The sequence below is a fragment of the Phaenicophaeus curvirostris genome, chromosome 22 (assembly GCF_032191515.1).
Source record: "Phaenicophaeus curvirostris isolate KB17595 chromosome 22, BPBGC_Pcur_1.0, whole genome shotgun sequence".
Taxonomy (NCBI): Eukaryota; Metazoa; Chordata; class Aves; order Cuculiformes; family Cuculidae; genus Phaenicophaeus; species Phaenicophaeus curvirostris.
In genome coordinates this window covers 214,596-229,851 of record NC_091413.1, presented here as the reverse complement: position 1 = coordinate 229,851, position 15,256 = coordinate 214,596, and the positions used below count along the sequence as shown (strand labels likewise).

The 15,256-nt window shown below is 45.5% G+C and overlaps 2 protein-coding genes across 7 annotated transcripts in view; both read left to right on the top strand.

Moving 5' to 3' along the window:
- Window positions 1-10,041, top strand: part of CAMTA1 (calmodulin binding transcription activator 1) — a 240,041-nt gene extending 230,000 nt beyond the window's left edge. For all 6 annotated transcript variants that reach the window (XM_069874626.1, XM_069874625.1, XM_069874624.1 and 3 more), the window contains one exon: window positions 6,870-10,041. In XM_069874626.1, coding sequence (XP_069730727.1) covers window positions 6,870-6,933 — 64 coding nt within the window. In that variant the 3' untranslated portion in view covers window positions 6,934-10,041. The remainder of the gene's footprint in view (window positions 1-6,869) is intronic.
- Window positions 10,042-11,887: 1,846 nt separating this feature from the next.
- VAMP3 (vesicle associated membrane protein 3) lies at window positions 11,888-15,157 on the top strand. The gene is made up of 5 exons (XM_069874504.1): window positions 11,888-11,993; window positions 12,523-12,604; window positions 13,301-13,459; window positions 14,161-14,212; window positions 14,897-15,157. Coding segments are annotated over exons 1-5 (315 nt in total). The 5' UTR covers window positions 11,888-11,991; the 3' UTR covers window positions 14,917-15,157.
- Window positions 15,158-15,256: the final 99 nt, after the last annotated feature.

The following is a 15,256-nucleotide window of genomic DNA, read 5'->3' as shown; positions in this document are numbered from 1 at the left end:
CGTGCCAGACAGGAGGGGATACATTTAAGACCTTTGTGTACAGGAAAAATAATTTAAACTTAAAATCTGCACACCAAAGTGGGCTAGTTGGATTCAGAAGGGAGGAGAATGTGCAACGCATGACTTGGTATAGAGGAATAAAGCAGTTGTACTGTTCTGTGCAAGGCTAGTGTTCCTACTGAGAGAGCAGATACACACTGCAGCCCCAAGATAAGCTAAAACTGAGCTGTGTTGTGTGGTCAGTGCGCTCCTGGAGGGGACTGTCAAGAGGAGCAAGGGCAGGGCCCAGGTCCACAGCTAGTGCCTGGCGCTCTGGGCTCGAGTCAGGCTGGGGAAGCCGCCCCTGCAGACACACTTGGTAGGGGCTTTATAGAGTTCTGCTCAAGGTACAGCTCACAAGCCGGTCATCAGTAACAGAGGAGAAGCAGTTGTTGCACTTGAAGGCTTTGTGTGTGTAACAGTGTATGAGAAACTGGCAGGAAGGAGATTCTGGAAGTTTAGCAGCATTTGCAGGTTTTGCCCTGAATGACAAGTGGTGTGGGATGGATCACGAAGTCAAGGAATTCTGTGCTTCTCTGGAAGAGGAAGCTATGGACTATCACAAAATATATCAGCTGCTCTTCTGCCAAATTAAGTCTGTTACAGCAAATGATTCTTTGCTGCTTTGCATTCTGATAGCAACCTATGTGCGTACGCTGCTGGCGTGCATGCACATAAGAAGAGTATTTCTGGGCCTTCTGATGTGCATAAACTGCCATGCTCATATATGCTGAAGGAATGCATGCAAACATGTCTGTGCTGTATGAATTTGATGTATTCTGTGCACTGACACTGTGCTTAACTAGTCTGTATGTGTAGTAAAGAGGGAGAGGTAGGAGGTTTTATCGACCAACTTACCTCGGACAAGACTTGCTGCCTTTGTGCAGTAGAAATTGTATCCAGTTTCTGTTGCCTTTAAGTAATAGGTTTCACCTCAGGGGAACCCTCTCCAGTGGACAGAACTCAGCTAGTCCCAGAGCCTGCTGCACAAATATCTCTCTATTGGTTAGACCATCTGCTGGTAGCTTTCTGACAGAGAGCTTTGCTCAAAGTCCAGATGTGGGACACAAACAAAATTACACGGTGCTCGGACTGCGCCACACTGCCGTGCTCTCAGTGGGCAGGTGATCTGGAGCCGATCACCAGGATCGAGGCGTTTCACAGCATTAGGCTAGCTGGTCGCTTTCTGCCTATGGCAGAACTTCTGTTGTCTCTTGGGCAGAACAAGTGCACTTGTTACCTATGATGATGAGTAATAAAGAAAATATTCATTCGTGGCATCTTCCATGTAAAATGGGATACCCTTACCTCTACCCTGTTTCTTATGGTCCAATTGAATGCTGCTCTCCGGTTTGGGGAGTGTGCGTGTGACACCTGAAGTCAGTTCCTCTGGTAAGTACACCTTTATTTCATACCTGAATAAACAACAACATCTATATTTTGTTGTTTTCTGCACACCCTTCCCTATCTTGGCATTTCAGCAACAAAGCCTTTCCTAGGACTTTTTTTGTGTGTGTGTGTGTTTTAATATGCACTGTGCAGCAGCCACTGCATTTACATACCTGGTTTCTTAACATCTCCTAGTAAGACTGAGAATGGGGGAAGATTTTAAGGGATAGGAAAGGCCCATTTGTTTGAAGCCAGGATCATGTGAGAAAATGTCATGCTGGGATATGCGTCACTGTACCTGCAACACAAGTCTTCAAAGTAATTTCTCTTTTCATTTACCTCTTGCAGGGGCTGAATGTGTTTGGAGCTCAAATGGGTGTGTTAAATCGCAGACCGTGTGCTCTGGGGTGTCATTCTTATTGGGCCTCTCTGTCTTTTTTGTTTTGCTGCCCAAATGAGATATCTGGAAAAAGGCAAGAGCTCCCTTTTCTTAACTGTCCCACAGGCCATTTCCGTTCTCAGAGCAAAAGGTAACTCAACAGGCAGCCGCCTCTGGCTGCTGCACCCCGTCCTTCACACTGATCTCCAGCATTCAGATTCATTAAGCATTCTCCTGGCTGAGCATTATGGAGAAAATCAGACGCAGCAGCTTGGTGTTACGCTTTACCCATGAAGCCATCGTTTGCTGTACCTTTTTCAAAGTAGGCCTTATTCATTTGCTGACGCACTCCCATTCGAGAGTGGGGAGGGCACGTGGGGGAGAGGAGCTGCTGCTCGCTGCTGGGGCTGTTGCTTTCTACATTGCTTCAGCACATAATGATGCAACCTCCCGTACAGTGTCCAAGTAAGTAACACAATTTGAAGGGCGGAAGCTTTGTCTGGCTGGAGCAATCTGGGAACTGGGACATAGCTACTAAGTGTCAGGGTTCGAAGCTCATGGTTGAAATCATCTTCTTTTCCCTTCCTGCGCGTCAGCACCATGGCTGCGATTCAGACACCTTATCTGTGGTCATCTCTATTGCACGTGCTTTTTCTGTCCATCTGCTCTTCAGCAGTTGCTGAGGGAATGACTTTGTACCTTAGAGGCACTTGCTGCCAAGAGATGTTATTTGAGGAGGTTTTTCATTGAAGGTTTCACTGGTGCAAAACCAACTTCATAGTCCTTACAGTTCTGTGCGTGGTTTCAGTAGCTGCTGCAGTGGGATGGTACTTGCACAGCCAGAGCCTGTTACCCTTCCCGGCTGCTCTGGCTTGCAGCCGCACGTCCCTTAACTGCGCTCGCCTTCAGTCCCCGCGCAGCCAGAGGCACTCTAGAAGTGATCCAAACCAGCACACCAATGCCTGTAGGCCCTGGAGAGGTTTGCGCCCCATCCATCAGCACGTGTTCTGCTGGTGTTACTAGCTGTCTATGCTCTCATTTTTTCTCTTACTGAAATGTCTCACTGTAAGTCTACCAGACTGGATTGAAAGATCTTCTCTAGGAACATCCTTTCTGCTCCATCATTCTATAAATTCCAGTAGTGTTCTTTTTTTTTAGAGCAATTTATTAACACTTGTAACTGCAAATGCTGCATTTTGGCCCTCTACCCCTGCCTGAATTTAAGAGTGGAGAAATGCAAACAAAAGGTGCATGAAAGCAATGTGATGTTGTTCATTTAAAAGCTTACCTAGCAGCACTTACTCAGTGGTTTTCTATTTTCAAGGGTCCTAACTTGTCCAAAATATTTCCCTGGTCAAACTGTATTTTTAACTGCATTTGAAAAGTTAGAGAGTTCATTTAGTACCAGCCCCACTTTATAGCAGTGTAACAAAATTGAATCAAAGTACCACTGAGTAAGATGCTTACTCAAAAAGAAAACAAGTGTTGAATGAGGACTGAAAGGACTTCTAAGACACAGGAAAGGCTGCAGTACAGACTATCCAATAAAAAATTAATTGTTTGAAAACAGTTTTAGGTTGTCTTGATAAAGCAATTCAGAGGCTTGATTAAGAACAGTTATTGTAAGTAAGAAGATAAGTGGATTACCTTGGTCTGGTCTGATGCATATGCTGATTCCGGCACTTCATCTTTAGTCCTGGTTGGGGAAGGAAGCAAGGCATTCGCAACAGAAGTTGAGTCCTTCCCAAGTGTCAGTCAGGCCATGGATTTGCTCTGTTATTGGCAGGAGTTAGAGGTACTTCAGATCCCACAGCTGGACAGGGCTGCCTCTAGCCTGCTGCCAGGAGAGGGGAGAACTCCTCTGGCCTCTTGGTGCTGGCTTTCTGAGCAAGGAGGAGAGAATGTTAGCTGCACACTGCAAGTCTTCATACCTACTGGGCAAGCTTATTGTACAAATAAAGGACTTGCAGTACCTACCTACACTCCCATTTTTAATGTAACACAAACACAATTATGTATACTGAACACAGAGGTTAGTTTAATTTAAAAAATGTAGTAGCTAATAGATTTGGATGGTCATTGTCTCAAAGCTTAAGTTTAGAAATGCTATGCTCTGCAGGTTTGTTTTAATCCATGGTACTAAGCAGCATCTTTCAGTTAAGTACCTGTGGCAAATTTCAAAGCCTGTACTATTGCTGTAGGGAAATTCTGTACTAAATTCTGTACTAGTATGTTCTTGTGTTTTTAGCAGTAATTACCATTGCACTTGCAACATTTTCATAAGCCTGAAAATATGTAAACAAATGTAAAGCACACTTGACCAAGGGAAGTGTTGCGTATTTCTGAATAGGGATCTGTACTAGTGCAAATGCTGAGTGCTGCAGTACTTAACTTCCATTGGCATGTGTGTTCCAGTTGAACCATTCCAAAAGGTCTGCACCAGTACAGATGTTGCATGCTCTAGGTTGAAGTTTGCAGCAAAGCATGTCTTGCATTCTTTCAGCAAAAGTGCTTTGTTAGTGTAGCCCTTGCATGTTGAAGTGCTAAACTAAGGTATAGCATGTCTCTGTGAAAGAGCCACCAGCTTATCTAATGTGCATGTTCTCAGTAAGAGATTTGTGATAACAGGTTAATTTTACATTACAGTACCAAAGTGCAACAGAAAACACTTGGAAGTTGCACTGCAAATCATGCATTAATAAATGATATCTTGAACTTACTTAATCTAAGGCTTAAATATTGCCTGATGCACAGGGGCACACCACATTGTTCTAGCACAGCAGTGCTCTTGGCTCACCTTCGACTTCTAAGTGGTGCAGTAATAGAAATATTAGTAAAAATTTTAAGGGAGAGGCTGATTTTTTGTTGCAAGAAAGGAAAGAAAACTAAACACACTGAAGCAGTTTGTAATTTGTGGGTGTTTCAGTACCAATCCTCCTGTGTTTCCTGTAATAAGATGATTTGGACCTACCCAGCAGGCAGCACGGCCATGCACCATCCCTGCTAGGGCCACCAGGGGCTTGTAGTGCTGAAGACCCCACTCCTCTGATGGCAGCAGGGTCTTCTAGACAGCACCTCATGTAAAGCTAGAATTTCCCTGTAAGAAGTTTCTCTGTAAAGCTGTAGCAGGCATTCAGGCTCGGCTCAGCACAGCACTGTCCAAGGAGGAATTTCAAACCAGTGTGCTATTTGCTGCCTTGCTCCTTCTTCACCCTGGGGTTCAGAGGGCTTCTTGGCACTGGAGAGAGCTGTATTGCGGTATCCCTCTGCTGGACTTGAATTTCAGAGGAGTGCTGTGGGCCCTTGGATATAGGTCTTCAGGCTCTGAAAACAGCACATGCATTTGGGCTAGCAGAACCCTCTGTCTCTCCATACATGAGATTCTGAAGCAGTTTGGTGGGAGTTAGGTAATTAGCTAAGGCCTGATCTGCATATTGGTTTGTGTGATTTAGTCATTAACTCGTTTCCCCTGGTTTCACAAATAAAGAGGATGCCTTTGGGAGCTTTGAGTCAGGTAAAACAAGGAGTTAAAAGCAGCCAGCTCACTTTTGACTGTGATTCCAAGTAATTGTACATGCCGAAAAATGAATAGATAGAAGAGTGAAATGGAGATGTATTTATAGAGGTCAGTTTATAGCCTGCATCATATCCTTATGTTGGCAGGCTGGCACAGGAGCCAAAGAGGACATGTGAGTGGGAGTGTTTGTACAGAAATTACAAACTGGCATTACTGCCACTCAACACTCACAAGATCTTCCACTGTTGACTCAGACTTTGTTAAATTCGTTCACTCTTAGTTGGATTCTGTTATACAGGCTTGCTGCTCCTGCTCTGACACAGTGCTTTGTACCTTATCTGTATTATTTGACCTCTCAAGTTCTTGCTGCATCAGTTGAGCACGTACATACTTTGATAAATCTCCTCAGTTTAGGCTGTGTTCCATTTAGGGGTCCCCCCTTGCAGTAGTGGAGGAGAGGCATGCAGAGGCAGGTGGCAGAGATCACTCTGCAGAGAGGAGCTCTCTGCAAAAGGAGGCAGCCAGGATACCTCACACTCACCCAGGCCCCTGCCCTCAGGTTTAGGGGCAGCGCAAGGAGTTCCCAGGGATTGATTTTGGTTCCTTTGCAGAGAGCTTTCACTCATGTGCAGCCAGTTTGTCAGCCTGAGCAGAGGATTGCTGCTACTCCAGCACCAATGCAGAGCTCTGCTTTACTTGGTGGGGTTGAAGTGATTCCCTTCTCTTCATCCTTTTAATTTAATGTTTAATTATTTCAGCTTTCAGTGATGATTTAGTTCTTAATGCTGACAAGCGCTAGAGAAGGTAATGTACTGCATGCATTTCAAAGAGTTGAGAACTGAAGCATCAGGCCACTTCTAGGGAGGGTGACTCTCCCGTGTTGTGGGTTCATCTCCCTTGGCATGTGTCCTCCACTGCTGGCTGGGAAAAAAACATGAATCTACTACCAACAACGTGCTGGAAAGTGCAGCCACTAGCAGCTGGAGAAAGTGTGAAGTAAATGATCTTTCCTCACAACCATACTGGTTCTTCTACTCGTATATAAACGCTTTCTTATGTAAGTTCCTGTATCAACATCAGGCTTCCCTTCCCAGCCTGACTGACATGTTCCCTGCTGTGCTGGGCATGACATCAAATTGTCCCCTCTTCAGCGATGGATGGAGAAGAGAGGTCAACGGGGGAAAGCTCCTCTGCCATAACAGCTGGATAGCAGGCAGCTGCACAGTCAGTTAAGAGCAGTCCAGAACACCCCCACGCAATTGAACAGGCCGGTACCAGGACAAAGCCTGGCAGTAGTTACAAAGAGTAGGAAAATACTGTAGCTGGAAAGAAGTATGTATTTCCAAATGTGTTTTGTCCCCAATTTCTAGTAGCCCTTCCTGCGCTTCCAACTGTTTATGGTGTCTGGAACGCATTACCCTCCTGCCGTTTCTCTGAGAGCTGGCTCTTTTGCACGGGAGGTTAGAGCGAGGAATCGGTTTGATTTTTCTGTCTTGAAAGACCATTGTGATAGAAGTGTTATAGAGCTCCTCTTTGTTTTTTCAGAGTGAAAGAATTGAAAAAGGCCAAGGAACTTGAAGATACGCAGCAGCATCCCGTAGCAATGTGACATTGCTTTTCAGACTGTTTTCATTTTCTGTTTTTAGCAGAGACATGCAACAACAACAACAAAAATACCCACTGCAGATCTGGAAATGCCAGCTGCAGGATTTTAACAGTAATGTTTTGGTCATTGCATTTGCACTTTCATGGACAACTTTTAATTTGTTCAGCAAGACATCTTGGAACTCAATCTTCTGTTGGATCATGGGGAAAACAAAAGACACCAGGAGGAAATTGTGAGTTGCTTCATTCTCCGAGAAGGAAGAAGCGATTAATTATCCTTTTCATATAGGGCTGTATTAAACAACATGTGGAACTGTACAAATATTATACCAAAAATATTGTTAAGAAAAGGTGGGAATGCACAAGCAACACAAGAACGCTGTTCCGGCCCCTGTCGGTCATCTCCAAGGAACTGAAGTTGAAGAGAGTCTCAAGTGGAGGGGCTTATATCAGTCCATCCGTATTGGGTCCATGCATCCTCATTTCCTTCGCACTTCTGTCCTTTGTCTTTATTTAAATCTCTACAGCACACTTAATGCAATTTTTTAAATCTGCAGGTTTTTAATACATCCCGTGGGAACTTAGGAAGGGGTTGGTGTTCGAGGTAAACGGGTATCGCATGAGGGACGGAGAGAGCAGCTTGAGCCAGTTTTAAAATGTTTTTTTGATGTTTTTACTAGAACCTGCAAACATATCAATGGTCATGTCCTTTCTCTCATATTCAGCACTTTATTTTCTAGCCTTACTTTCATGTACTATTATTTTAATTAAGTTCTTAAAATAATTTGTAAAACATGTAGCTTTTTACCTTAAGTCCTTGTCAAACCTATCGTCGTTTTGCAGAGTCACATACATATGTTGCCTGGACATTTTATACCACCTAAAGATCAGAGTGGTGCTGCATTCTGGCCAGTAAATTTCTTATTTTGGCTACTTCATCAAAATCTGGGCAGTTTCTGTATATATAGAAGGTAGAAATGGAAAATGAGAAAAAATATTTGAAAGGGAATATATTGATTAATTACTAAATATTTTATTCACAAAGGGTCAATAACTTGGCAAGATAAAATTATTATTTGTATAGTTTTGTCTGAATGAACGAGAAGAGTGTGGATGTATTGTTTGTACATATTGTATATAATAAAACAAAGAGATATGTGCATGAACTCAAGAAAAAGAAATGAACAAAGCAAAGCATTAGTGGCTATGGTCTGTAAAATGAAACAAAAACTTTATTTCACTATAAGAAACTTTATTTTAAATGTTCTTTAGAAGAACATTTTTGCTAAAGCATGACTAAATGGCAAAAACGAGCTACTGTATTTAGACTTAGGAAAAAAAGGCAGAGCAACATTACTTTAAAAAAAAAAAAAAGTAAAAAAAGGATATGTTTACATTTGATTTTGGCTACCAGGAGTTTGGTTTGGTTGGATTTAATTTATTTATTCCTTCTTTGTTTTTTTCTTCCCCCACCCTGTCTTTTTCTTTTTCTTTTTTTTTTTGCCAATGGTGCCAAGTAATGTGAATGCTGATATCGCTTAAGAAAATTAAGTTACTTTTGCAAAGCAGATAATCATAAGAGTACAAAACCGTATCTAGCTTAACACCATACACTCACTCCAATAAAGAACACTTAGAATGAACATAAAATTTAAAAAAAAAAAAAAGAAATAGTACGAAAGTAGAAAATACGTTTCACATTTTCATATCTCCTGCTGGAAGTCAGAAAATGTAATAAAAATTGCACAAAAAATTTTAAAAAAAATCAAGTAAAACTTAAAAAAAGATGCAAACTGATCCTGTAGGGGTGTCATGGTATATTGCTATTTCCACATAGTGAGGAGCCAAAGAAATTAGATTTTTTTAAATTGAGCTACTAATTTAAAACTGTCGCAAAGTCTCAGCAGTGGAACCAGGTTCTGATCTCTGTTGCACAGGAATGTAGGGGAGATGCTCCCGATCCCATGTTGCTGCTGTGGGTCTGTGCGTGTGTCTGAGATCACGAACAGTTCCTGGGCGGTGGGTTTGCTCGTGGCAGTTTAAAATTATTGAATGGACTGGTGTCAATTTGAGATTGTTAATTTTGGAATAGTTGTTCTTGCTTGATCCCGGCCACCAACTGCAATGTTTAAATGCAAGGCTTGTTGTGAAGCCTAAAAATATTTACACGTGAGAAGCTTTTAAACTGGTGTCTTTAAAAGAAGAGTAAAAATGACAATTGTGGCAAAAAAAAACTGGGGTCAGTGCTCTTGGTGCCTTTTCTATAATTGTACCTGTTTTTAATTACTTCTTTTCACTGCCAGCATTGAATTACAGTAGATGTGCTATAGCTCATTATCGGAATTCTCTTGTACATTTCTGAACTGCTGCTTTATGACCTTGATTCAATTTAAAAATAGGGAAAAAAGAAAAATGAATGGCCTGGCCCTCACGTGGTGCCTGTGGGCGGCCTCATGGCCTCAATTTGCTGTATGGAATTAGGACCTTAACCAAACACAAAAATGGAACAGGAGATGGCGAAGAATCTCCCTTGGAATGAATTGGAAATGCTCTGTATTAATACTGGAAGAACTCTGACACTTTGAAACCGAAATGTTGCTCCCATTAACCAATGCGTGACAATATAGAATCGATCTTTTCCTGACAAGAGTAGTGACCTCAGTGAAATGTTTTAACTCCCTGCCTTTACAGAAAATGATTCAGTAATATACAGAGCTATTTCAAATTACTCTTCCAGATCCATGGGCCTGGTGGTGTGTCTGCTCACCTCGATCCTGCTTCAGCCGGACGCTGAGGTGCGTACTTGCTGTCGAGCACGTGGGCAGTTCCGCACACAGCTGAGCTGCCCATGTGCTGAAGGCCAAGTACTGCTCGAGTGCTTTGTTGTGTCGGGCTGTAACCCTCGTGTCCCTGGGGAGTTGGAAGGGCTCCCCTGCAGGGAAGTGATTCTGCTCACCCATTTCTTGGTTGTGGAACTTACATTTTCACGGAAGATAAGTAAGTGCAGCTTTCCGGGAAAATACTAATTCCCAAGTGCCAGGAGATAGATCTTCTGTCTTCTGATAATGGAATTGCTCCTTTGTGAAACACATTCGACAGCAGTAATACTGTGTGAAAGAAATACAGAATATAACATGAACCCCCTCTGGTTGCACGCTTATGGCAGTTCCACACGATAGCTGGTGCCCAATGGGGGGTCCCCAAGACTTGCATGTAAAACTAGTATAGATGTCTTCTCTTTTGTAAGTTTTATTTTTGTAACCGTGCATGTAAAGCATCACTGAATCAATGGATCTGTTGAAGAACTCAGCTGCTGGAACCATGCAAAATGTTTTGAATTGCCCTTAAAATATGGAAAATGTTTTCTGAATGCTTTATATTCTTTCTGCTGTAAATTAAAAACAAAGAAAATTTCCCCATACAAAGTGTGTGCCTTCTTTTAAACACGTCTCTTCCATCCTAGTTTAAAGGTTCTTTAGTCAGTAAGTATCCATGACAAAAAAAAATTTCATCTAGTCTGTCACCTGCTTGTAAGTAGCATCTGGTTTCTTAAGGGTTAGAGTGAGCAGACCACAGCCTGCCCGCTAGTGGGTGCGAAGCCCTTGGGCTGCACTGGGATTCACCAATAGCAGCACAGTCCCTGGATCTGCAGCCCTTTTTGCTGCCCTGTTCCAGTGCGTAATCTTCAACAGAGTGCAAAGCCGTGCGTTCAAGAGGAGCTCTGTATTTCTTGGGCAGCAAACTTCTCTGGGTCTCCTGCTGATGAGTGCCGCTGCCCAGAGGGGCCCCGCAGCTCGCCAGCACTGCCAGCCCATTCCTGCTCCAGGTCAGGGGCCAGCCCAGAGTTCTGAGCGGCTACAACTACGCAGAAGTGTTAAAAATCCATTTGTCCTTAAAGCCTGGTTTGGGGGAGGTTGGTGCCCCAGGCGCTGTGCTGCAGTCTTTCAAATTTGGGAACAGTCTGAAATTATGGAATGTGACATAGTTACGTTTTTGTAAATGTTTCACGAGCCGTCAGATGGCCCCAATTCTGATGCTGCTTTCCAACATAAATTAAAGCAGTTCTCTATCAGCACAGAGACGGTACATCTGTACTTACCAGTGGACAACCAGCTCTTCTAAGATCAAATCACTGTCAGGTCCTGTCTGGGCAGCAGTGTCTGTCTGGGTGTTTGAGAGAAACAAAGCACAGTAGCAGAACGCTAAATGGTGCAGAAAGCAGAGGCAAATCGTTCGAGAGGCCTGCTGACACAGAAACACAGGTCAGACTTAATAACACCGATAATTCGGACTTAATAGGTAATTACTGCACCAAACAGACAGGCAGGTTACATGAATGCAGTAATGCAAATTTTGTACCTGACTACAAGGCCGCCTAACAGGGGAGAAGAGCTTTAATAAATTCATCATGTGGCCTGTGCAAGATTACACCGGGACCGCTGCAAGTTCTTCCAAAACCCAGGACCACAGCAGGAGAATTCGTTAACAGACTTTTTTCCTGGGCTACAGAGGAACAGGTTTAGTTACGTTTCTCTTTAAGAATAAATCATCCTTTATTTCCCCGATTTGCTCACAGACGCTTCCCTGATTTTCCAGTCAATGTGCCTGTTAATTCGCGGGTTTAGCACCGCGGAGGGCCGAGCCTGCCCAGAGCGAACAGCGGCCGCCCCCGCTCCTCTGAGATAAATGCCGGGTAGAGATAAAGGCGGGTCAATAAGGGAAAGGGAAACGCTAAAAAACAAGCAACACTCGGGCAATCCCTGCCTCCCACCCGCCGCGCTTGGAGGAGGAGGAGATCGACACCCCGCCCCCACCCCGCTGAGGGCGCGGTTCCCCGCGGCCCCGCCCCCACCCGCCCTCCCGCCCCCTGAGGGCGCGGTTCCCCCGGCCCCGCCCCGCGCCGCGCCCTGTGGGGGGTTTGCTCTGCAGCCCGCCGCGCGCTCTGCCCCGCCCGCCTATAGGGCGGCTGCTGCGCGCCGGGCTCCGCCCCGCGTGGCTTCCGGCCCCTGGTCCCGCCGCCCGCGCGCAGTTTCTGCTGGGAGCCGCTCCGACCCCCGGCACGATGTGAGCGCGGGGCCGGGGCCGGGCCGGGGGGGGCGGGAGCGCGGCTGAGGGCCCCGCACGGGCCGGGGTACGGTGCCGCAGTGCCCGGTGCTGTCCTCGGCTTCCCCTGGCCTCCCGTCAGCGGCTCCGGGACAGACGCGGAGCCGCGAGGAGAGGGGTTAGAATGAGCGCCGAGTTTCTGTTTGTACCTTCTCGTAAACTGCTGTGCCTTAAAGCTCGGTATTTGTGTTCAACCTGGAAACCGAGAGCATCCCTCAGCCCGAACTCTTGGACGCTTGAGCCCCTGCTGCCTTCTAGCACGTCGAGCGGCTTGTTGGCAAGATGCTGGGATGCTGCGTGACGTTCGCCTATTGTCAGTTTAAACCACTGATTTTCCAGTAGGACACCGCCCGTGTTTATTCAAAGGACACAAGTTTCCTGTTTTTAGCATGTCGGAGAACTTGTGTACTTTAAGTGTATCCATTTAAAACCAGAACCGTAATGTATCAAAAGCTAATCAGAATAATGATGGTTTCTTTTTTTACTGCAGGTCAGCCAGTGTCCCTGGAACCTCAAATGTGGGTGCCGGCAGCAATCGCCGTCTTCAGCAGACTCAACACCAAGTAGATGAGGTAAAAGTCTAGTCTGGTAGCACTGTAATCGTTTTCCTTACAGAAACCTGTGTAACGAGAACGGGTATTTTGGCCAAAGCAACTTCTCCTTCGTTAGGTGAAGGAGATTATTCAGCTTGCTTTATTCGACTTGTGTCATCTTAACTCTTGTAAAGGTTGAAAAAGTAATATCCCTTTAGCTGGAGTATAGGAGCGAGAGAGAGAAGTTACCTGTGTCCAAGGATTCACTGCAGGCTCAGTGCTTGAGTATTTGGCACAAGAAAAGATAAAAACCTTTGTTTATGCAGAGGAAGAGCTTCTGTCGCATCAGTAGGCCACAATGAAGGCCGACTGCCAAGTGTAACATGTCCAGGTTTCTGGTGAGTCCAAAAGCCAGGCTAGCCACCAACGGTTTTTGAGGTGTGGTTGACTAGTATGTTTATATGCCTCAAGTCTCCGAAGTGAGTCAGGAATCACTTCCCAGGTTTAAGGGAATATCAGCGCTACTGGCACTTTAATGCAGGTATTAGAGCCTTACAGCTGCAGGTGAATTTCACACTTTTCTTTAAGCTTATGACTGAATAAACTAAAAGGCAACAACCTCTTATGGAGAAGAGAACATTGAGAATACTCTGTGTTTCTCTGTGTTGCCTGCCATTAAATTCCACGATGGGATGGTACAACTGATAACTTACTGTAAGCATTGAACTGACTTAGGTTGTTGATATCATGAGAGTGAATGTGGACAAGGTATTGGAGCGAGATCAGAAGCTGTCAGAGTTGGATGACCGTGCTGATGCACTGCAAGCAGGAGCTTCCCAGTTTGAGACCAGTGCGGCCAAGCTGAAAAGGAAGTACTGGTGGAAGAACTGCAAGGTAACAATGGCTTTTATACTTGTGCTGTGCAATATTGCAGTTAACGCTATTACAGTCAGCATCTCAAAAGGCAGAAGAAAAAGTGATTTTAGCCAACGCTATTTAAGTCATAGCATCTATTTTTAGAATATGGCATTGTGGTTGGGTAAAGTAACCAAAAGATGCAATAACATCTTTGGTGGTAAAGTAACCAGAAGCTGTAGTACTATCTTTGTCTAAGATGGTATTGGCCAGAGGGAAACACCTCAGTCATCTGAGGGGGAAGAAAAAGGCCAAAGGCATGGGTTGAGTTAATATGCAGGGAGGAAAGCAGAAGGAGCTTTCTTACTCAGATTCCTGCACTTGTAGCTGCTGGCAAAGGCTGATCCTCTTTGGTGAGCAACAAAGTGCAAGACATGGTATAGGGTAGGAGAAGAGATGATGCTTAGTAGCTCTTTACTCTTGCTTGTGTAGTCACCTGAGGCAGGCTTTGCACGGAGGCACCATGGAGAAGAACCCGCTGGTCTGCTTCACCTGTGTGCACAGCCTGCTGTCTCTGAGCAGTAACTGTGAATCAGGCTTGCTTGCTGAAGTTTTACATGCCATGTGAGGTCTAGCAGAGAGTGCAAAAGTACCTTGCAGGGGCCACTTTCCTGTAGTGCAAGGGCTGGTTAACTCTACTGCACAGTTTGTATTAAGTGTTGCATGGCTTTTTTCCACAGATGTGGGCAATATTGATAGCTGTTGTCGTCGTTATCATAATCATCATTATTGGTAAGTCTCAATGAATGGGGATTTCTCATAGATCTGAAACAGATAGTGTTAATTCACTGGGTGGTGGTGCATTTTAAATAAAGTCAGAATATGCAAATGAAAGCGTATACAACACCAACTGGAAGTAACATCGACTGCTTTAGCAACCATTGCTTGCAGTGAGTAGTTACCTTGGAATCTCAAACACTGGTGCAGAGTGAAACTGGTGAAAGTGGAATTAGCAAGGACTTAGAAATCAGGAACACCCTTGGGTTTTTGCTGCTGCGTGCGTGACAGAATACCGTCTGTGTCCCTTGCCGGAGAACTGTTCTGTCACCTGCCCCATCTGCCTGCCAGGCAAATGGTTTGCAGGTGCGGTGTGGTGGGTGGGGTCAGCTTTTCTCCGGGTAGAGACTTCGCTGCTGGGTGAAAGGACATTTGCGTTGGGATAGGGAGCACGCAGTTCTGTCTCTGGTTTGAATTGCCAGCCCCCAGGCGCTTCGCAGGAGGACAAGGCTCGGGGTTGCGCTGTGCTAAGGTGACAAATGGTGCAGCGGCCGGTGGCAACAGGTCCTGGGTGGGAAACAACTGGGATGGAAGCACGGAGGAGCTCTTCTGTTCCTCTTTATCTCCGAGACCTTAAATTCTTGGAGCGCGGGGCTGTGGGAGGCTGCTCTGTGCCCAACGTTTTTCCTCTTTTCGCAGTCTGGGCGGTGCTTTCATGAGTTGCAGGAAGCCTCCGATCGACCAAAGTGCCTTCCTACTTCACCTGCTGCCTTTCCAGCCCGTTTACTGCTGCTTGAAGGAAACCTCTCGATTACCGAAACGATAACTAACTTTTCCTGTTGCCTTAAGACGCTCCCGTCACGAAACACTAACGAGCACAGCTCCTCCCCCCCCCCCAGTGGGCGGGGCCGCACGTGGCGGCGGGGCCGGCGCGCGCACGGGGCCCGCGTGCCGCGGCGCGTGAGGGGCGGGGCGGGGCCGCCCCCGCGCGCGCCGGCGCCTCCAATAAAAGCGTGTGAGACCGCGCGCGCGCGCCTCCTGCCTCTCTGTGTGTGCGAG

Coding starts and splice junctions, on each gene's coding strand:
- VAMP3 (XM_069874504.1), top strand. Junction 13,460..14,160: donor ACTGGTGGAAGAACTGCAAG/GTAACAATGGCT, acceptor TTTTTTCCACAG/ATGTGGGCAATATTGATAGC. Junction 14,213..14,896: donor TATCATAATCATCATTATTG/GTAAGTCTCAAT, acceptor CTCTTTTCGCAG/TCTGGGCGGTGCTTTCATGA.